The 22,290-nt window shown below is 51.4% G+C and overlaps 1 protein-coding gene across 3 annotated transcripts; it reads left to right on the forward strand.

Moving 5' to 3' along the window:
• Window positions 1-2,120: 2,120 nt before the first annotated feature.
• LOC140845612 (cytochrome P450 4F2-like) lies at window positions 2,121-15,867 on the forward strand. Of its 3 annotated transcripts, none has more exons than XM_073220220.1 (13): window positions 2,121-2,177; window positions 2,506-2,704; window positions 4,591-4,735; window positions 7,420-7,473; window positions 7,561-7,688; window positions 8,664-8,785; window positions 9,614-9,884; window positions 10,535-10,601; window positions 10,793-10,922; window positions 14,439-14,572; window positions 14,709-14,773; window positions 14,955-15,037; window positions 15,455-15,867. In XM_073220220.1, exons 2-13 carry the CDS (start codon window positions 2,507-2,509, stop codon window positions 15,630-15,632), a joined length of 1,575 nt encoding a protein of 524 aa, XP_073076321.1. In that variant the 5' UTR covers window positions 2,121-2,177; window position 2,506; the 3' UTR covers window positions 15,633-15,867. The 3 variants fall into 3 exon arrangements, 2 of the variants coding, with proteins under 2 accessions (XP_073076321.1, XP_073076320.1); XM_073220219.1 differs by having other exon boundaries at window positions 2,124-2,188; XR_012124462.1 differs by lacking the exon at window positions 14,439-14,572 and having other exon boundaries at window positions 2,124-2,188; window positions 15,455-15,603.
• Window positions 15,868-22,290: the final 6,423 nt, after the last annotated feature.

The following is a 22,290-nucleotide window of genomic DNA, read 5'->3' on the forward strand; positions in this document are numbered from 1 at the left end:
TTACAAAGCAATAGAGATTTGAGGACAGGATCCCAAATCCCTGCATTTACTAGAACAGTACTTAATGGATTCCTGTTTTGTTTTCTGTCTAAAATTTACAGATCTGTCCCTGACAATTGAAGTAGTCTCCACCAGATGGAAAGGACCTTAGGAGGCTGTCATGCCTTCTACAGCCAAACGGGGAGTCATCTCCCCACTCATACCATGTGCCTCGTCTCTGTTTGAAGCCTCCCTTCCTCCCCGGGGTGGGCCATTTTCTCTTTGGGGGCCTTTAATCATGAAAAAACTCTTTTTCTCATGAATGATCCAAATTTCAGATAGTTACTGATACAGTTTCATGGTGTAACATTCTCATACACGTGGGAGGCATTTAGTTCAATGTCTAGAAAACAGTATTTTAAAATCACGATATGCTTTCTATTTGCTTTGAGGCACTAATATAGATATGTAACTCTTTGATTCATTTATTCATGTTCCTTTGAATTATTTTCTCCTCACTATGAGACAAACACCAGGGCAGGGGCTTCATCTCACTCTCTCTGCACTCAAATTCCCTGGAACACAGAAAGTGCTCAATGAGCATTGGATGGATGAATGAATGGGTAAGCTCTCTGCGCATGGGGTAGGGTGAGGAATTAGTTGGTGGGCTCAGGTCCCTGCTGAGTGATGAAACATTATCTAGCATGTATTGAGCACTTACTAAGTGCCAGCACTTTACATGCAGCACATCACAAGGTAGCTGGTATTATTATTCATCTGTTTATTTGCAGGTGGAAGCTTACAGAGGTCAATTTACAAAGTTTACACAGCCAGGAAGTGGCAGAACCAGTATCTGAACCCTAATCTCTTAGCTATGAGTCAGTGCCCTAAAGCAGGAAGCTATTCATGCTCCTCTTGTCCATTCATGTGTTTTTAAGTTTAAGAATGTGAAGAGAAATGAACAATTCACAACAGTCACACGTGATATAGAGCACCCAACATCTAGTAGGCATGCTTTATATAGAGTACCTGACTCACAGAGGGAACGTTTAATACCCGGCAAACAGTGGACATGCTTCCTGTAGAGAACCCAGCACACAGTAGGTACACTTTGTGTAGATAACTTGGCACACAGTAGGCTTGCTTTATGTAAAGTACTTTGCATGGAGTAGGTTTTCTTTGCATAGAGCACCTAACACATAGTAGGTGTGCTTTATTTGGGGAACCTGGCACACCGTGGGCACACTTCCACAGAGCACCCCGTGCAGAGTAGGTTTGCTCCATGAGGAGCGCTGGCACCCGGCAGCACAACGACGAGCTGCCAGCCCCTTCCCTTTATTCCGTGTGCTCTGGGGCTCCTGATCCTTCCCACCTTCTTCTGGAACCTTCCTCTGCCTGCTGCAACGACCCCCTCTGACATCCATGTCGCAGCTGGGAAGATGAGCCCAGAGACGCCGGCACAGCCCTTGTCAGAGCAGGTGGGGCAGCACTGCTCCCTGGGCCTCCCAGCTCCGCCCCCCCTGTCGGGACCCCCTGCGAGGGCTCACCGTCCCCCCAGGCCCCCGGTTTCCCCTTCACCCGGGCCCTTGTCCCTGAATCTGAGGCGGGTCACCTCCGCCAGGCTGGTTGTGTTGCTCCCGCTCTCAGCCTCCCCGTGTCCACCCGGGGCCTGGGCTGCTGGGAGGCAAGGCTGGAAGCGCTGCCCGGCTGTGCGCCCAGAGGCCAGAGGGTCCCGGCTCTGAGTTGCTGATTCCGCCCTGCGAGGAGGGTCTCTGCGAGGAGGTGCGTGAGACCCTCCTGGCCCGGCGAGACGGAGCCCGGGGGAGGTTTGGGGACAAGGGTGGTCCCTGCTCTGTGCACATGGCTCCTGAACCTTCGTGCTTTTATCTGCCTCACCTTGGCCCGAAAGGGCAGGGGTGGCTGTAAATTCAGGTTCCAGGGGCGTCTCTGTCCGTACCCCAAAGCGCCACACCCCCACATGGAGGCTGCGGAGTGCAGAGGATCCCGTGCCAACACCACGTGACCCACAGCTGCGCCCTCTCTGGGCCCGAGGGGGCTCTGCCCGCCAGTGCGGGGCGCCAACGGGATTAAGGGATGGGCTGCCCCGCCCACGTGCTGCCTCACCCACTGCAGGGTTTGGGCTGCAACCTGCTCTGCCGGCAGGAGGGGAGGCAAGGGCTTCGGAGGAGGACACCCAGGTGCAAGGAAGGTGCCCGCTGGGGCTGGAGGGGCTGAGGGTCTGGGTCAGGGTGGGGAGGGCAGCTGCCCAAGCAGAGGGGGCCCTGGGGTGGGGTTTGCTTGTTGCTGAAGCCTCTGGCGAACTTCCATGGCGTCCTTTCACATCTCTGCTCTTTCCCTCTGAGCCCTGAGCCCTCCCGACCCCATCGCCCACCCTCACCCACCCTGCCCCTCAGACCCTTGGCCCTCTCCCCCTCCTGGGAGCTGCCCTGTCTCTCCTCCCAGCTCTCCATCCCCGCCCCCTTCCTCGGCCTCAGGGGCTCCCCCTCTATCCCGTGTACCCCCCAGGATGCCGCAGCTGAGCCTCTCCTGGCTGGGACTCCACACAGCGGCAGCCTCCCCGTGGCTGCTCCTGCTGCTGGTCGGGGCCTCCTGGCTGCTGGCCCGCCTCCTGGCCTGGGCCTGCACCTTCCATGACACCTGCAGCCGCCTCCGCTGTTTCCCAGAGCCCCCAAGGCGGAACTGGTTCTGGGGCCACCTGGGCCTGGTGAGTTTGGACGCAGGAACGGTCTGGGCATCAGGTGGATGGGCTTCTGGGGGAGTCAGGAATGGGCCCCGGGTGGGGCTGGGGTCTGGGAGAGGAGAAGCCAGGGAGGCTGAGGGGAGCCCCTGCTTCCTCATCCATCCTCCTGCTCTGCCACCCCAGGCCATCCCTGCATCCTTGGCCCCCCGACCCCCAGCCTGCTTTGGACCCACTTCCTGCCTGCCTGCCCCACATCAGTGCACCTCTGCGGGGTTCCCGAGGGGCTGAATGGAGGCAGATCGCCTTGGGTTCCCTGTCTCCTGGCTGGCCTGGGCCTTCTCAGGGGCGCTGTCCAGGGGCTGCTCCCAGCCTGGCCCGATTCCTTTTGTCTGCTCACTCTGGGCTGCAGCTATTGAGCCCCATGCCCACCCCTGGGGCGCTGCTCTCCGCACCCTCTGCTGCCAGGACACCGTCTTCTTATCTGACTCTTACCCCATAAAATGTCCCATTTGGTCCGCTGCACAACAGATAAATTGGCCACTCACTTCACTTTTCAGAAGGGTTCTACCTCCCACCTGCACTTTGACCTTTGACTTGGCCCTGCTCATGCTTAATTAAGCAGTTAATCGTCAAATTTCTTATTATCCATCTCTCCTACTAGACAGGTCTGGGAGCAGGCACTATGGTGCCCAGCACAGGGCTGGCATCCTGCAGGCCCTCAGAAGGCTGATGTCCTAGATGGTGAACTTGCCATCCCCTCCCTGGGACACAGCTGAAAGGATGCTGGTCCAGCTGCTCCGCTCCCCCAGGGCCCCTGAGGAGTGAGCACAGCTTTCCTTTTCTGCCCAGTCTGGGGAAGGACTTTCTGTGATTTTACTGCTCATCATGGCAGAGTTCAGACCAGGGACATTCCTGAGCACACTGTGAGGGTCGCCTGAGATTCTGGGTCTTGGAATGTTCCCAGTGAGCCCTGGGGGCAGCGGGAATGTTCCAGTACTGTAGGTCTGCCTGCTACTCCGAGGTCTTGGCCATGGGAGCTGGTCTTGGTCACTCTCCCCTCCTCCAGCCACTTTGCTGTGTGACCTCCACTGAGTCACTCTCCCTCTCTGGATCATGCTTTTTGTGGGCCTTGAATTCTCAACATAGGATCCTGGGGAACATGGAAGGGATCCTAAATGTGAAAATGACATATGTTCATGTGTCTGGAGCACCTCGGGGTAGTTGTCAGGCTCCCATGGGACATGTCTGGAGACTGGAGAGGCCACCTCACCAGCAGGCCACCTGCTGTCCTTCACCTTTGGGGCACATGGCCTCAGATTCTTCAGTATAAATGGCATGTCTGACAGGCAAGTCCATAGGCTCAGGAGAGATGATAGATGGATATTCGATAGATAGTTGGACAGATGATGGGCAGGGCACGCTCTGCCGGAGGCGGGCCTGTGGAAGGGGCCCATAGGTGGGGGCCGCCCGTCTGATTGGCAGGCAGAGCTTGTGGCTCCCCTGGGGCTCGCAGGGGAGGGGCTGCCGGCTCAGGTCTGCACACCCTCCACTGTGTGAAGAACCAGAGGCCATGTGCACCTGTCACAACATGAGAGAATGTGGGAGCCAGCCCCAGGGACAAGTCCCGAGGCCATCCTGCTGCCCACAGCCTCCCCCACGGGCATCTCCCCTTGCGGCCGGAGCCACCCCAAGGCCAGCCTCTGGGGGCAGAGAGCTCACCTCCTCCCTGTGTCCTGGGTGGCACCCTGGGACATGGAGAGACCTCCCAGGCCCTCCCTCCCTGAAGGGAAGGTGCAGGGGAAGCAGAGATTCCTCCCTCTGTGCAGATCCGGAAACACTGTCCCCCGGGGCTGCAGGGGAACATGCCAAGGCTCCATCAGGGGAGGTCACAGCCCTGGTCCTGCCTGCAGGTTCCCTCTGATGAACAAGGCTTGAAGTTCATTGTTGAGCAGGTGGCCACCTACTCCGAGGGGTTTAAGATCTGGCTGGGGCCCACCATCCCCCTTGTGGTCTTCTGCCATCCCAACATGATCCGGACAATCAGCAATGCCACAGGTACCAATGCAGAGCTTGTGGGGTGGGCCCCTGGCACATTCCAGGGCATCGAGCCCCCCCACACTGCAGCCTCTGTGCCACCTCTGCAGGACCCGAGCCCCTCCTCCCCTCTTCTGTCCATCTTCCTCTTTCCTTCCTGTAGTCACCAGCCCCCATCTCACCATTTCCTCCTTCCTCTGCCATCTGCCCTTGGCCCTGGTGTCCTAGGCACCATGGACACCCAACAGGCTTCCATCCGAGAAACTGTCCTTGATTGAGGTGGGTTGAGGACAGGCTGGAAGACTTCCTGGTGGAGGAGTTCCTGGAAAATGGTCTGGAATTACACGTTAAAGTTTTTAAAGCAGAGGTCAGAGTGATGCAATAGGCATCGATAGAAACTGGCGCCCAGGCGCCGAGCAATGAGGGCTGCTGCTGATGGAGTGTCCGTGGTGCTATTTCTGTGACATCCACCTCTGATGGGATGGATCCTTCTAGCCAATGCTATGGCTCATTCCCCCAAGATCATTGTCCTTCTCCTCCAGGCTACAGGAATCTCCCAGAAGAGACCCCACCCTAGCCTGGCTCCCTTCCCTTGTCCTCTGCCCTCCCACCCCCAGACAACCAGGCTGAGCAGGGGAATGGGCAACATTTGTCAGGGGCCTGGGCCCTGACACCAAATAGCTGGGTGACTCTGGAAGGTCCCGAGGGGTCCCTGGTTCCCAAGGTCTCTTTCCCTTGTGAGTGGTGATAACTCAGCACTGTATGGTCTGAGCACAGGGAAACCTATTGACTGTAATGTCTGGGGAGGGTTGTCTTCAGGCATGGCTAGATTCAGGTCTCAAACAATGTCCTCAGGAAGCTGTCATCATTTTGGGTTGTGTTTTTCTTTGTGATGGCTGCACTCATGCTGGCAAAGATAAGTCCCAGGAGCTCAACCCCTTGGAAAAGTGAGCTCATTCCCAGCAGTCCAGGCACAGTCTGAAGGTGCAATTTTATTTGTGTGCCTAATTCTCACCCAATCACTCTTCACTGTGACTCTGACTGTCCCTTCATGAGGGGTGTAGGGTTCTCAGAGCTGTTGTTCTGGGTCCCAGAGCCATTCAGGGGCTGAGAATGTAGGCCCTGGATTCAGAGAGCCCTGGGCTCATGTCTCAGAGATGCAACTTACTGTCCAGGACGCTGTGGACAAGTGACATTATTGTTCGGAGCCTTCGTTTCCTTATCTGGATAAATGGGGTCGGAGGAGAAAGAAGGTGGACCTGGTGTGTGGGATCCAAACGGGGAAGCACCCTTTCCATTCCTGTCAGCAAGTGCCCCCTATGTGTCATGTCAAGGATCTGGGGAGGGATTCCAGGGGAGGCTGAGCGGCTGCAGGGGAGTCACAGGGCTCAGGTCTGTGTGTCTGCCCTGCAGGTCCTCCTCTCTTGTCGACTAGAAGGATCTGAATTGGCTTCCCTTTGTTCCTCTCCAGATTGGGAGCTCAGAGGAAGGTCTCCTGTACACACAGGGCCTGTCGAGCACTTATGGGGATTTGTGTTGCTGGTGGGTGGGGCCCTGGTATGCGGTCATCCGCATCTTGCACCCGACCTGCATCAAGCCTGTGCCCTTTGCCCCTGGTAGACAACCTACGAGGTAGAACTTGACTGCTGCTGAGGTCTCTGTGCTGCCTGCAGCTGCGTAGGTGACCTGGTGGGTACAGGATGGGCTGTGGCAAAGATGCCGGGCCTCTGTCTCCCCTGGACCCCCATCTGCCGGACTTCTGGTCACATCTGCTCACACGTGGGCAGTTTGCATGATGTGTGCTGCATGACCATGTCTGGTCATGTTTATGTTTCCACCTGTGTCCTGGTTACATTGGTATATGTTATACCGGGTACACCTGGCATATGCTTACACGTGGGATCCAGCAGAGATGCCTCAGGCATGTCTGAGGCCCAGCTGTGGCCACAATAATGTCTTAGAGGCATGTTGGTGTCTGTCTGGCTTTGTCTGAGTTGCCATTTAAGTCACATCTGGGCCACGTTTGGTGTCTGTCTGAGACGTGGGATCCAGGGTCCCTCCAGGAAATGCCTGAGACCTTATGTGAATCTTGTGTAAGGCAGGTCTTAGGGTACGGCTGGGTCACATCCAGTCAACGTCTGTGATATTAATGGGATTGTGGTTAAGTCCTGTCTGGAGCCCATCTGTGGGACATGCCACAGTCATGTCAGATCGTTTTTGGGTCCACGACTGAGCTTATTGCACCATGTCAGAGTGTGTCATGCATGTTGTGTCATGTCAGGACATGTTAACCTATGTCGGGGCCATGTCAGATGTCCCAGAATTTTGTAAAGGGCTGGGGCAGACACAGTGTCCTGGCCCCCATTAAGGTGTTTGTTGAGTGCTGGGCTGAGCTCGGGGGTTTACGACGTGTTGGACCACGTAGGAGCCATGTCAGGTGGCGCTGGGCATGCTGTGCCACGCGAGGGTGTGTCCGAGCCTGGAGGGTGTGTCTGCGGGCTCTGCCTTTGCTCTGCTCTGTGCTGAAGCCTGGTCTGCACCCTGTCTTGCCTCCCCCTCCTTCCTGTTTCCTCTGCACTTGGCCCCATTTTTGCTGTGCTGGGCGTGGAGGGGCGGGATGCCAACCCCTGGCTGGGCACCTCCAGACCTGCCAGAGTCCCTCCCCTCCCCCTCCATGGACCCCGATGGTTTATCTCTCATGTCAGCCACCATCGCACCCAAGGACAAGTTCTTCTATGATTTCCTGAGGCCCTGGCTGGGTGAGTGCTGTGGGTGAGGGGGATTGGGGGCAGCTTGGGGCCTAGGAAGGAGCTGCCCTTGCCCACTCCCCACGGCTGCCTCTACAGGGGACGGGCTCCTGCTGAGTGGTGGGGACAAGTGGAGTAGACACCGCCGCCTGCTGACACCCACCTTCCACTTCAACATCCTGAAGCCTTACATTAAGATTTTCAATGACAGCGTGAATGTCATGCATGTGAGTCTTTTGGACCCAGAGTCAAAGCTGGCTTCTTTTAGGAACAGGGGCTCCGAGACATCTTCTGTGTAGTGATGGCTCTTCTGGGTGGTCGTGGGGCCACTGGCATTCTTTCTGAGCTTCGTTTCCTCAGATGTAAAATGGGAATATCGTTCCTTACTTTGCACGGTGGTCAAGATGAGCTCATGGAGTCATGTCCCTGGCACACAGTAGGTGGTTTTATGGTGTTAGTTTCCATATTTCTCTCACCGAATCCTGGGACACAGTTGATGATAATGATGAATATTGCAGAGTAGTTATTGCTGACTAACAAACAGAGCTCTGAGAAATAGCCCAGGGCAAGGACATCTGGGCTTCCCTTTTTTGGCACTTCTGGTAAGAAGGCAGGGGTCCCAACAGAGGGTCTCTTTCCTAATCACTTAATAACAGAAAGATGGGGAAACACACTGTAACTGAGAACTTACTATATGTCAGAAACTATGTGCCACTTCCATGACATATGGAGTCTGAGTTGATTTTCACAACCTTATGTGGTGGAGATTATTTTATCTGCATTACAGAGGATGAAATTGAGCCTCACAGAGATTAGGAAGCTGGCCCAAGTTCTCACAGCTGCAAGTGAGCTAGTAATTCCGGGATGGGCTTCTAATCTGGTTTGTCCAGCACCAAAGCAGGTCATCATAATTGTTACTGAACATTTGACAGGTGGACCCCAGAGGAGGGCAGTGAGTTGCCCAGGGCACTCAGAGTGTAGGAGGCAGAGCCAGGACTTGAACCCAGGTCTCCTGACTTGGAACCAGGGGGTCTTCGTGACCTAAGAGGAATGGCTTCGATCCCACCGAAGGCCGGTCCCCCCTGGCGATGGGTGCCTGGGGCCAGGAGGCTGGGTGTGGGGCTGTCCCTCTTGGCGGTTGGGGTGCGGGGAAGCTCCGGAGAGGCAGCTCTCAGCCGCAGCTCTGCCTTTCCTCTGTCCAGGCCAAGTGGAACCGCCTCATCTCTGAGGGCAGCTCCCGTCTGGACATGTTTGAGCACATCAGCCTCATGACCCTGGACAGTCTGCAGAAATGCGTCTTCAGTTTTGACAGCAATTGCCAGGAGTGAGTGCTTGCCGGGGGTCTGGGCACATGAGCCAGGGACCCAAGGCAGTAGGTGGGGAGGGAAGACTGACGGGCAATTGGGAGGGATACCCTGGAGGAGGTGGACCAGGGCTGCACAGTGAAGGCCGAGGAGAGGACAGGGAAGGTGTGGTCCTTTTGATAAAGGACAGAGAATGTGTGTAGGTAGAAATGTTTGATAAAGGCCAGGAGGATGGAATGAGTGCAGGATGTGCAACAGTGAGGAGAGCCTTGGAATGAGGTTGGAGGAGGAGGAATAGCCAGATCTCAAGGACATTGAAAAGCCAGGCAAAGGGCAGGAGCTGTGACCTGAGGTTCCCAGGAAGGCATGGAGGGTGTGAGCAGGTGAGGGTCATGGTCAAAGCTGAGCTTGGACATCTGGCTCTAGGGAAGACCAGTTGTCATGTGGACAGTGGGTGGTACTGAAATTGGACCCAAGAATATTGAGGGAGGGGGAAATTGATAACAATGGACCCAGTGACCAATTGGGAGCGGATGAACTTGTGCATATGGACAGTTTTGGGAAGGAGAGGGGCAGATACTGGGGAGGAGAGAGAGGAGAGAGGCATGACGCCTCAGCTGTGCTCTGGAGCCTGGGGCAGGGAAGCAGCTCACACAGATGGGATGTAAGGAGATAAGAAAGTCGGGGCGTCCTGTCCCTGGATCATCTGCACCGCGTATGTGCGGGGGCCAGCTGTGCCTGGATGCTCGGTTTTCTGGTGGGGGGCAGCTGCCATCTTCTGGTGGGACCTGCGCTTCAGTCTTCAGGGGAGCTAAGCTGTCGCCTCCCCTCATGCCCTCACCCTGCAGGAAGCCTAGTGAATATATTGCCGCCATTGTGGAGCTCAGCGCCCTTGTATCAAAACGGAACCAACAGATTTTCCTGCACACGGACTTCCTGTACTACCTCAGCCCTGACGGACAGCGCTTCCGCAGGGCCTGCCGCCTGGTGCACAACTTCACAGACGCCGTCATCCAGGAGCGGCGCCGCACCCTCCCCAGTGAGGGCGCTGATGAGTTCCTCCAGGCCAAGGCTAAGGCCAAGACATTGGACTTCATTGATGTGCTCCTGCTCTCCAAGGTGGGCTTCTCTGGGACCTGAAGTCAAGAAGTCAATGGGCTCACAGCTCCGGCTCCCATTCCTCTGAGGCTGCATGATGCTCTTACCTGTACATGCAGCCATGCTTGCATCACAGGAGAGGGAGCTCTGTTATGAATCTTGGGACTCATGTAGGACAGCTGACACCTCTGTCCCTTCTACCGCATGAGAGCGAGAAAGATTTTTCTGTAGTATAAAATAATCCTGTTCAGGGAGAGGGCAATGTCTGTATACTGTGTAGGTTTATTCCAGGGGAGATACGGAATCTGGATTTACCATCCTGGAATGTGAGCAAGTGGCTGAGGAGCGCTGCTCAATCTCTAACTTCCCAGGCAAACTGCCGTTCAACCACCTCACAACCCGCGTTTCCAGTGATTTTTTCCCAGAAAGCTCTCTTCATGTAGAAGGAGGAAAATGTTCATAGATCATCGATTCCCCTCACCAGGGACAAAACAGGAGGCAAGGACCCAAGGAGCTCGCCTGTGGGGGGCCCTTGTGATAGTGACCAACGGGGGTCTAGGAGTACAGGGTGGGCCTGGGCTTCTGGACGGAGTACGGAGCTTCACACATTGTCTCAGGAGCCCTCACGTCTGTGGTTTAGTTTGGGGTGCGGGGCTGTGTTTTCTGTCCAGGATGAAGATGGGAAGGAATTGTCAGACGAGGACATCCGAGCTGAAGCTGACACCTTTATGTTTGCAGGTGAGGGTCCCAGTGTGGGACTACAGAGGGGGCAGGGTGTCTCCATCCCAGGGACTCAGCAGTGCGCCCTGGCCGCACCACCATCCCTCCACATCCTCCCCTTGTTCCCTGAGGGCCTTAATGTGAGGACGCTGTCCACTTTCTGGTGCTGAAGCAGCCCAGAGGCCCAAGCCTGTCTGCCTGCCTCTCAGGCCATGACACCACGGCCAGTGGCCTCTCCTGGATCCTGTACAACCTTGCGAAGCACCCCGAGTACCAGGAGCGCTGCCGCCAGGAGGTGCAAGAGCTCCTGAGGGACCGTGAGCCTAAGGAGATGGCATGGTGAGTGCAGGCGGCCGTGGCCTGTTCCTGAACCCGTCGGTGGCTCTGCTGCCCAGATGGGGAAGGGGCAAGATGTTTTTGTGGATTCCTCATATTGCTCAGTGGGAGTATGAGCAGAGCCCAGAGACAGGGTCTGGTACTCAACCTGGCTGTTGTGGGAACGTTTGTTGGCTTTGTGGACAGTAAGACCCGGGCTGCTGAGAGAATTGATGACAGTGCTTTAGAGCGTTTGATGCCACTTAGCACATAGGCAGTGAGCACACCTCCCCTCCACTCCTCGCTTGTGTCTCTGAAGACTCATTTTTATTTTGAACATTTTCATTCTCTGGATGTTTGCTGGTCTCCTGCCTCCTAAGTCCTTCCATTGTGATCAGTCTGGAATTGCCGGGACTCGTGGGACTGAATGATTAAAATCGATCAGGTCGTGTCCAGGGACACTTTCAACTTCATCTGTTCAGTCCTGTGTTCAGCAAACGCCGTCCCACTGCGTTCCCTTTGCCCAAATCTGTACCACCCGCAGTTCTTCCCAGCCCATTCTGTGTCGTGGGGACCCGGGGAGGACCTAAACCTGTGCCTTTCAGGAGATCCCAGCTGGGCAAGTAGGAACTAAGTCCCAAGTGGTCAGATACTCCCAGGTCAGGAAACTCCCTGTCCGTGTGCTCAGGGGTGGGCTTGAGATGAGAGAGGCGAGGCTGGCAAGGGGGCAGGTCTCAGCTGAACTCCTGACCTCTGATCAGTAAGTAGATGGTTGGGTGTAGTTGGCATGCAGGAGGGCAGCCTGCACAAGTCTCAAGAGTGGGGAAGGACGAGGGAGGAAGGAAGGGAAGAAGGGAAGGCAAGAGAGGGGGGAACGGTGTGTGGGGGAGAGAGGGACTGACTCACAGCGAGGAAATATGATGCAGGCGGCAGAGGCTGATTGAAGGACACTCTGAAAACAATAGTAATGGCTTCAGTTTTAACTGAGCGCAATGGGGAGTTATGTGGAGTGTTTGAGTGGAGGACAGGTCACATCTAGTACCAGGAAGATCTTTCTGAAGCTAGTGCGGGGGACACACTGCAGAGGACAGGCCTCAGAATGGAGACTGGGGAGGGGATTCTGAGGCCAGAGCCAGGAAGGGGCTGGGGCTGGGCCAGAGGTGTCAGGCTGGCCTGGCCCTTTGCAGGCACTACTGTCCACTCCAAGCCTCTGCTCAGCACAGCGGTCCTATGAGGAGGAGATACAGTGTTAGGCTTTTCCCGCCATGAGTTTGAATGAAATTATGCACTTAGTGAAAAAAATATGCAAAAATGTTTATGATTTAAAATATGAATTTCTTTCCTAGTCTTTGCCCTAGAGGCGACTCTGTGATTTCCTGTGTGTCCTTGCAGAAGTCTATTCTTATACCCACATATGTATGACATTTCTCTCTGTCTCTCTCTCTCTCCTAATGGGAGAGAGATCTTTTCTTTCTCAAAGTATGAGTTTTGCAATGGTAGTTTTCAAGTACAACAACAATGATGAGAACAAGTTTTTTGCACTAAATGAGACATTCAGAGAAGCCTTTGCACTGAATGAGACATTCCAGCCTCGTGCTAAGATTAACCGGAGGTAGTCAACATCTGTGTACACTGTCCCATGCTTATGCATGTGAGTGTTTCAGAAGGGCGATTGCTGAATCAAAGAGAATTTGAGATTTTATAATTTTAATAACTATTGAAAATCTGTTCTCTCCACTGAATTAGAGAAGACATATAAAGAGGACTATAGGGTTGTCCCTAACTTTTCCCACTCCCAAACTTAATCTTCCCCTTGTCTCCTGAGTCATTGATTGTCATGTTTTTCCATATCTTTCTGTGTATCATCTATGTCTGTCTATCTATCTATCTATCTATCTATCTATCTATCTATCTATCTATCATCTATCTATATCTATCTATCTATCTATCTATCTATCTATCTATCTATATCCTAAAAATATCAGGTAGATTTCATTTGAATGGAATATCTCCTATTGGTTGACCTGAATATATGACTGACTTGTGGAGAAAGGATTACTTCATAATATTAGCACATAGTATCCCAGAGGGTAGAATGGACATTCATTTTGTATATTCAAATAGTCTTTAGACATTTAATAGACCCTAGATTTTTTTCTTAGTGATCTTATGCTTATTTAGTAAAATTAACCCTGTGATACTTTTGTTGCCATGGTGAATCATACCATCTATTTGGACCGAGAGAAGTTAACAAATTCATTTGGAATACAGAAATTTCACATTTCTCACTAAGCTTCATCCAGGTATTTTATATCTCATCCCCATCATCACCATCACCATCTCTCTTATTATCTTTTCTAACTGGTTATTTCTATATAGAAAAACTAATAGTTTGTGCACATTAGTTTTATGTCCAAGGAACACAGTAAATGCTAAAGATGGAGTGTCATATTAGTAACAAAAATAAAGGTCATTTAACAAAAACTTTTGGAAGAACTGAGGAGCTTCCTGTAAAAAACACTAATTCAACATGCTTCTCATGTCTGACAACAAGATAGCATCCAAATGAATTAAAAAAAATAAAAGAGTCTTAAATTCTAGGAGAAACCATGGGAAATGACTTTATAGCTCCAGAGTAGGGAATTTCCTATTCTTACTACAAATCAGAAGATATGTAATAAAGAGTTTGATATACTGATAAATGAAAAAGACACAGAGCAGTATGCAAAGAGTATCATGTGCTACTATATAAGTTTTTAAGGTGCACCAAACGAACTCTGGAAGGATCTAGAAAAATAAAAACCTAGGCAAACTGTAAGGAGAGAAATGAGTGGTACTGAGACCTAAGAATGGTGTTTTATAGTTTTCCATTTTGAACCAGCTAACTATCTCAGGCACTAAAAATTTAAATCACCACACAAAACAAGGGGATTAAAGAAAAAGAATTCATCCCCCTTACTGGATCGTCAATAGTTATGAAAGTTTTTCCGTGGTTTCTCTTGTGTTCTCTAAGTATAAAATCACCATCTGCCAAAAATGACATGTTTACCCCCACATTGCAAATTGCATTAATGTGTTCTCTTGTCTAATTGCATTATCTAGCATCTCTAGTATGGTGATAAATAAGAGTAAAACATTGGCTCTGTTCTTTTGTTTCTTACTCATTTGCCTATTGATTTTGCTTTCTTGCCATCAAAATACTTTATTATTATGTGCATTTGTAAACCTTTTTTATGGTTAGCTTCTGGTGGTGTATTTTGCCCAGGAAAGCTTCTAAAAATACCCAGCTAAATTTTCTCTGCTACTTCTGTGATACTGTTTTTCTTTCTTTCTTTTATTTCTTAAAACCACTTCATTAAAGTAGGCTGACATACAAAAGCTGTGCACGTTTAATATACAAAGCTAATGAGCTTGGAGGTAATTTATCCATTTGGGGTTTACTTTCTTTTAAGGAGAGGGAATCTCATGGGACACGAGGAGGGTTGGTGGAGGTGGTCCCTGTTTTATTCTTCCTGGGTAATTGTTGGGGTGGTTCCTTAGGGACGACCTGTCCCAGTTGCCCTTCCTGACCATGTGCATCAAAGAGAGTCTGCGCCTGCACCCCCCAGTCACAGACATTGGCCGCTGCTGTACCCAGGACATTGTGCTCCCAGACGGCCGAGTCATCCCCAAAGGTGCTCCCAAGGACAGGGGACTGGCAGGTGTGGGGTGGTGGGGCGAGTGGCACAGGGTGTGACTGGAAGGCTCCTGGGCAGGAAGAGGGGCCCATGGAGGGAAGACCTCTTCCTGACTCACCCCTCCTTCCCACAGGTGTTACCTGCTTTATCAACATTTTTGCAACCCACCACAACCCATCCCTGTGGCCAGACCCCGAGGTGCTGCCTCAACTGACTCCCTGCTACTCTGTGTCCACACCCCTAGGGGTCCCTGGGGAGGGTACAGGGCTCTGGCCTGGCAAATCAGAAGTCACCTCCCCCATCTTACACACCTTCGCCTCTCCAAAGATGACTGTCCTGGAGACGCCCACCCAGCAGCCCTTTCTTGGCCTCCCCCCAGGTCTATGATCCCTTTCGCTTTGAGCCAGAAAACATCAAGAAGAGGTCACCTCTAGCATATATTCCCTTTTCTGCAGGGCCCAGGTGAGACCAGTGGGCATCTGAGGTGGGCATGGGGTGGGGACGGGGCTCTGGGGTTGAGATCCCAAGCATGACTGTGAGGGCAGGAAGGGGGACATGGAAAGTGGTGGCACTTCCCGGTCTGCTTCCCTGCCCTCCCCCAGGAGTTATGGGTGAGGATCCAGGGCATGAGGACTGGGCGGGGCCGAGGATGGGTCCCAGGAGTGCTCAGAACCCTTTTCCCCATTTGCTGGTCCCAGTTTGGGGCTGGAGTCTGGGTCGGATTCAGGGTCTATGCGAGCCCCTGTGGGGGTCCCAGGCATGGTAAGCCCCGTTCTCTGTCCCTGCTGGATGAGATGGGGAACCTGGACCAGCATCCATGTGCAGTGGGGCGGGGATAAGGTTCTGGGACACAGTCAAAGCCCGCACTCCCCTCTGCAGGAACTGTATTGGGCAGACGTTTGCCATGGCCGAGATGAAGGTGGTCCTGGCGCTCACGCTGCTGCGCTTCCGTGTCCTGCCTGATGACCAGGAGCCGTGCAGGCAGCCCCAGATCGTCCTGCGCTCGGAGGGCGGACTGTGGCTGCGGGTGGAGCCGATGAGCAGTGCCCCTCACTGAACCTCACCTTCCACCTTCTGTCCCCGCTCCCACCCCCCGCTGCCGCCCACCACCTCCTCCCCTCCCTACCTACCCAAAGCCCCCACTCCTCACCTCCCCCACCACTGCGACACCCCTTCCCACCCCCTCCCACCCCACCACAATCCCACCCCCTCTGCCTGTCCCCTGTGGTCAGTCTGACCCTATGCACCTCAGTTTGCAGATGCTCAGGAATAAAACTGTGGTGTCACCTCTGCCCTAGCCTATCTCAGATCCAGTAGGTGCCTGAGACCTGCAGGAGGTCAGGGGGTGGGCGGGCCGGTGTCTCTGAGCCTCTGTAGCTGACCACAAGGCCCCCACACTGACCTGAGGTTTCCTAGAGCCCAAGCCTGGATTTTATCCTGTGGGCAATAGGGAGCCCTGGGAGGTGTTTGGGCGGGAGAGGGACCAGGGCTAAGGGCGGACTTGAGGGGCACATCTTAGGCCCTGAGGCATGCGGGCGGTCCCCAGGGGAAGGCTCACTCCCAGGGGTGGCAGTGTCTCCCCCACGGAGGTCCCTGGCAGCCCAGAGCACTTTGCAGGGAGCATCTGCAGCCCGCGCCCTGGCAGCCTCTCCAGGAACCTGTTCCCTTCCTGCTCTTGCCAACAGCCCCACTCCCGTGTCTGCTCCTCCCAGGCAGTCCCACTGGCCACCCCCTGCCCTGTCTTCAGGAAGTCCGTTCTCTTTCCTTCTCTGGGGCCCCTGATGCCGTCCAGGCAGCCTGGCCCATAACCGATCGCGGCTGAGCCCCGCGATGTGCTGGGTGCTCTCATAAGGGTGTGAGGAGGAGGCTCATCTCCAGCGTCCTCCTCTGTGCTCGTCACGGGCCCCGCAGTCCATCTCTGGTGGGGCAGGGCCTGGGCCATCCGCGGCTCTTGACGTTCAAAGCCAGACCTTGGGCTCTGGTCTCGGCTCTGCCCTGTGACCTGGGCAAGTTAATTCCCCTCTCTGTGCCTCAGTCTCCGCAGCTGTGTAACGGAGACCACAGCAGCTCCCATCTCAGGATGTCTCTAGGACTACACGGGAAGGACTCGGAGGTGTGCTCCGCACACAGGACAGGCTCAGTATTTGTGGCCACAATGGCTTTTTCTCTCCAAAAGCCTGGATCCTAAGGCATGTTTCCTTGAAGACTGTAGTTTCTGTGATGAATCTTAGGAACTCGGAACTCCCAGGCAAGCCTTGTAAGGTTTGTGCTCATGGCATCGGCTCCTTCCACCTTGGGGGCCATGCCCAGCGGAAGCTCACAGCAGTACCCTGCTACCGGTATTGACTTCCTTTCATAGCCAAAGAGACTCTGCCCCACCGAGCCCCTGCTGAGCCCTGGACCCTTCTCTCCAGTTCGTCTCCCTCCCTTACTTCTCTAAGAAACTGCAAGGGCTTTGAGGCTGACCTGGTCCCAAAGTGTAGTCAGTGGATAAATGGCCCAGTGCTCCTTTATGCTCTCAATGAAAAGATTCAGTGCAAGGCAGAATTTCACACATTCTGTGCTAGTGTCTACCTTGCAAAACACATCTTATCACAGCGAATAACACATCATTGGCTGTTCGGGGAAAGAAAAAATTGGAGCCACCGGTAAAGAACCCTTGAGTCTTTCACAGGTGAAGAGATTTATTTCCTGCAGGACTTCTCAGAGCATTTAAAATTCTAACATACTCAACAAAATATTAGCAAACTGAATTCAAAAATACATCAAAAAGATCATACACCATGATTTGGTGGGATTCATCCCAGGGATGGTAGGATGGTACAACATTTGAAAATCCATCAACATCATCCACCACATCGACAAAAAGGACAAAATCCGCATGAACATCTCCATAGATACTGAAAAAGCATTCAACAAAATTCAACACCCTTTCATGATAAAAACTCTCAACAAAATGGGTATAGAAGGCAAATATCTCAACATAATAAAGGCCATATATGATAAGCCCACAGCTAACATAATACTGGACAGCGAGAGGCTGAAAGCTCTTCCTCTGGTATCGGGAACAAGACAGGGAGGCCCACTCTCCCCACTGTTATTCAACATAGTACTGGAGGTCCTAGCCACAGCAATCAGACAAAGCAAAGAAATACAAGGCATCCAGATTGGTAAAGAACAAGTCAAACCATCACTATTTGCAGATGACGTGATATTGTACATAAAAAACCCTAAAGACCCCACTCCAAAACTACTAGAAATAATATCAGAATTCAGCAAAGTTGCAGGATGCAAAATTAACACATAGAAATCTGTGGCTTTCCTATACACTAAGAATGAACTAATAGAAAGAGAAATCAGGAAAACAATTCCATTCACAATAGCATCAAAACGAATAAAATACCTAGGAATAAACCTAACCAAGGAAGTGAAAGACCTACACCCTGAAAACTACAAGACACTCTTAAGAGAAATTAAAGAGGACACTAACAAATGGAAACTCATCCCATGCTCCTGGCTAGGAAGAATTAATATAATCAAAATGGCTATCCTACCCAAAGCAATATACAGATTTGATGCAATCCCTATTAAATTACCAACAGCATTCTTCAATGAACTGGAACAAATAGTTCAAAAATTCATATGGAAACACCAAAGACCCTGAATAACCAAAGCAATCCTGAGAAGGAAAAATAAAGTGGGGTGGGGGGTTCTTGCTCCCCAACTTCAATCTCTACTACAATAATCAAGACAATTTGGTACTGGCACAAGAACAGAGCCACAGACCAGTGGAACAGGTTAGAGACTCCAAACATTAACCCAAACATATATGGTCAATTAATATACAATAAAGGAGCCATGGACATACAATGGGGAAATGACAGTCTCTTCAACAGATAGTACTGGCAAAACTGGACAGCTACATGTAAGAGAATGAAACTGGATCACTGTCTAACCCCATACACAAAAGTAAATTCGAAATGGGTCAAAGACCTGAATGTAAGTCATGAAACCATAAAACTCTTAGAAAAAAACATAGGCAAAAATCTCCTAGACATAAACATGAGTGATTTCTTCATGAACAAAAGCAAAAATGAACAAGTGGGACTACATCAAGCTGAAAAGCTTCTGTACAGCAATGGACACCACCAATAGAAAAAAAGGTACCCTACAGTATGGGAGAATATATTCGTAAATGACAGATCCGATAAAGGGTTGACATCCAAAATATATAAAGAGCTAACACGCCTCAACAAACAAAAAGCAAATAATCCAATTAAAAAAATGGGCAGAGGAGCTGAACACACAGTTCTCTAAAGAAGAAATTCAGATGGCCAACAGACACATGAAAAGATGCTCCACATCACTTGTCATCAGAGAAATGCAAATTAAAACCACAATGAGGTATCACCTCACACCAGTAAGGATCACCACCATGCAAAAGACAAACTGCAACAAATGTTGGCGAGGCTGTGGAGAAAGGGGAACCCTCCTACACTGCTGGTGGGAATGTAAATTAGTTCAACCATTGTGGAAAGCAGTATGGAGGTTCCTCAAAGTGCTTAAAATAGAAATACCATTTGACCCAGGAATTCCACTTCTAGGAATTTACACTAAGAATGCAGCAGCCCAGTTTGAAAAAGACAGATGCACCCCTGTTTATCACAGCACTGTTTACAATAGCCAAGACATGGAAGCAACCTAAGTGTCCCTCAGTAGATGAACGGATAAAGAAGGCGTGGTACATATACACAATGGAATATTACTCAGCCATAAGAAGAAAACAAATCCTACCATTTGCAACAACATGGATGGAGCTAGAGGGTATTATGCTCAGTGAAATAAGCCAGGCGGAGAAAGACAAGCACGGAATGATTTCACTCATCTGTGGAGCATAAGAACAAAGAAAAACTGAAGGAACAAAACAGCAGCAGAATCACAGAACCCAAGAATGGACTGACAGTTGCCAAAGGGAAAGGGACTGGGGAGGATGGGTGGGAAGGGAGGGGTAGGAGTGGGGAAAAAGAAAGGGGGCCTTATGATTATCATGTATAATGTGGGGGGGCGTACAGGGCTGGCTCAACAACACAGAGAAGACAAGTAGTGATTTCACAGCATCTTACACTGATGGACAGTGACAGTGAAGGGTTATGTGGGGGGGGGCTTGTTGAAGGGGGGAGCCTAGTAAACATAATGTTCTTCATGTAATTGTAGATTAATGATACCAAAAAATAAATTCTAGCATGGCTGAGCATTTTGAAAAAGACCCCAAGTTTGGACTACTTTGCAAATAAGGATGGTAAAGCAAAGTGATAAAAATTTCCTGAGTGTATATTATGCACAAGTCCCCCAATGACATGGCAATGGAGACCCAGGTCTCCAAGCCTATAAGGGGATTTGAATGTGGATGTGAAGGGAAGCTTGGTACAGAATTAGGAGTCATGCTTACAAATAAAGCCCTGCGGAAATTTTAAGTGTACATTTAAACCATGGGTGTATTAGGAGGGGACATAAATTAGTTAAAGAATCTCCTTTGGGACTGGTGTAGGTGGGCGGTCCTTGCCTACCTACCATCAGTAAATCAAGCCCGTTGTTGCTCCAGCTCTCTGATGAACAGAGAGAAAATAGAGCAGAGCATACTAAAGCCCTAACTTCTCCAAGTAAGGTTTCTCTAAATCCAGCAACTGGGAAGAGCCCTGCAGACTGGCCAGCAGCTCCCCACCCCCAGTGTCTCCTGCTCCTACCCAAGCACAGCCTCCCTATCAACATCTCCCATCAGAGTGGTACTTTTGTTATAAATGATGAATGTACATGGATACATTATTACCCAAACTCCACAGTTCACATTAGATTCACTCTTGGTGTTGTGTAATCTATCGATTTTGACAGACGGATAATGACGTGGTTGAAAATGAGGATTGTCTGTTGAAAATAAGGATTGTCTGCATAAGGAGAGAATGAAATAAAATCACACATGAAAACTGGAAATTTCAAAGCAATAGAGATTTGAGGACAGGATCCCAAATCCTTGCATTTACTAGAACAGGACTTAATGGATTCCTGTTTTGTTTTGTGTCTAAAACTTACATTTCTGTCCCTGACAATTGAAATAGTCTCCATCAAATGGAAAGGACCTTAGGAGCCTGTCATGCCTTCTACAGCCAAATGGGGAGTCATCTCCCCACTCATACCATGTGCCTCGCCTCTGTTTGAAGCCTCCCTTCCTCCCCGGGGTGGGCCATTTCCTCTTTGGGGGCCTTTAATCATGAAAAAACTCTTTTTCTTATGGAGGATCCACATCTCAGATGGTTACTGGTACAGTTGGGTGATGTATTTCTCTCATACACATGGGAGGCATTTAGTTCAATGTCTAGAAAACAGTATTTTAAAATCACGATATGCTTTCTATTTGCTTTGAGGCACTAATATAGATATGTAACACTTTGATTCATTTATTCATTTTCAGTGAATTATTTTCTCCTCACTACGAGATAAACACTAGGAGGGCAGGGGCTTTATCTCACTCTCTCTGCGCTCGAATTCCCTGGAGCACAGAAAGGGCTCAATGAGCACTGGTTGAATGAATGAATGGGTAAGCTCTCTGGGCATGGGGTAAGGTGAGGAAGTAGTTGGTGGGCTGAGGTCCCTGCTGAGTGATGAAACACTATCTAGCATGACTGAGCACTTCCTAAGTGCCAGCAGTTTACCTGAGGCACGTCACTCACGAGGAAGCTGCTATTACTATTCATCTGTTTATTTGCAGGTGGAAGCTTACAGAGGTCAACTTACCAAGTTTACACAGCCAGGAAGTGGCAGAAGCAGTATCTGAACCCTAATCTCTTAGCTATGAGTCAGTGCCCTAAAGCAGGAAGCTAGTCATGCTCTGACACAAGTCTCCTCTTGTCCATTCATGTGTTTTTAAGTTTAAGAATGTGAAGAGAAATGAACAATTCACACAGGCACACGTGATATAGAGCACCCAACATCTAGTAGGCATGCTTTATATAGAGTACCTGACTCACAGAGGGAACATTTAATACCCGGCAAACAGTGGACATGCTTCCTGTAGAGAACCCAGCACACAGTAGGTACACTTTGTGTAGATAACTTGGCACACAGTAGGCTTGCTTTATGTAAAGTACTTTGCACAGAGTAGGCTTTCTTTGCATAGAGCACCTAACACACAGTAGGTGTGTTTTATTTGGGGAACCTGGCACACCGTGGGCACACTTCCACAGAGCACCCCGTGCAGAGTAGGTTTGCTGCATGAGGAGCGCTGGCACCCGGCAGCACAACGATGAGCTGCCAGGCCCTTCCCTTTACACCGTCTACTCTGGGGCTCCTGATCCTTTCCACCTTCTTCTGGAACCTTCCTCTGCCTGCTGCAACGTCCCCTCTGACATCCATGTCCCAGCTGGGAAGATGAGCCCAGAGACGCCGGCACAGCCCTTGTCAGAGCGGGTAGGGCAGCACTGCTCCCTGGGCCTCCCAGCTCCGCCCCCACCTGTCGGAACTCCCAGCGAGGGCTCACCGTCCCCCCAGGCCCCCGGTTTCCCCTTCACCCGGGCCCTTGTCCCTGAATCTGAGGCGGGTCTCCCCCGCCAGGCTGGTTGTGTTGCTCCCGCTCTGAGCCTCCCCGTGTCCACCCGGGGCCTGGGCTGCTGGGAGGCAAGGCTGGAAGCGCTGCCCGGCTGTGCGCCCAGAGGCCAGAGGGT

This window comes from Manis javanica, chromosome 13, assembly GCF_040802235.1.
Source record: "Manis javanica isolate MJ-LG chromosome 13, MJ_LKY, whole genome shotgun sequence".
Taxonomy (NCBI): domain Eukaryota; kingdom Metazoa; phylum Chordata; class Mammalia; order Pholidota; family Manidae; genus Manis; species Manis javanica.

Coding starts and splice junctions, on each gene's coding strand:
- LOC140845612 (XM_073220220.1), top strand. CDS start 2,507: ATGCCGCAGCTGAGCCTCTCCTGGCTGGGACTCCACACAGCGGCAGCC. Junction 10,602..10,792: donor TGACACCTTTATGTTTGCAG/GTGAGGGTCCCA, acceptor CCTGCCTCTCAG/GCCATGACACCACGGCCAGT. Junction 10,923..14,438: donor GAGCCTAAGGAGATGGCATG/GTGAGTGCAGGC, acceptor GTGGTTCCTTAG/GGACGACCTGTCCCAGTTGC.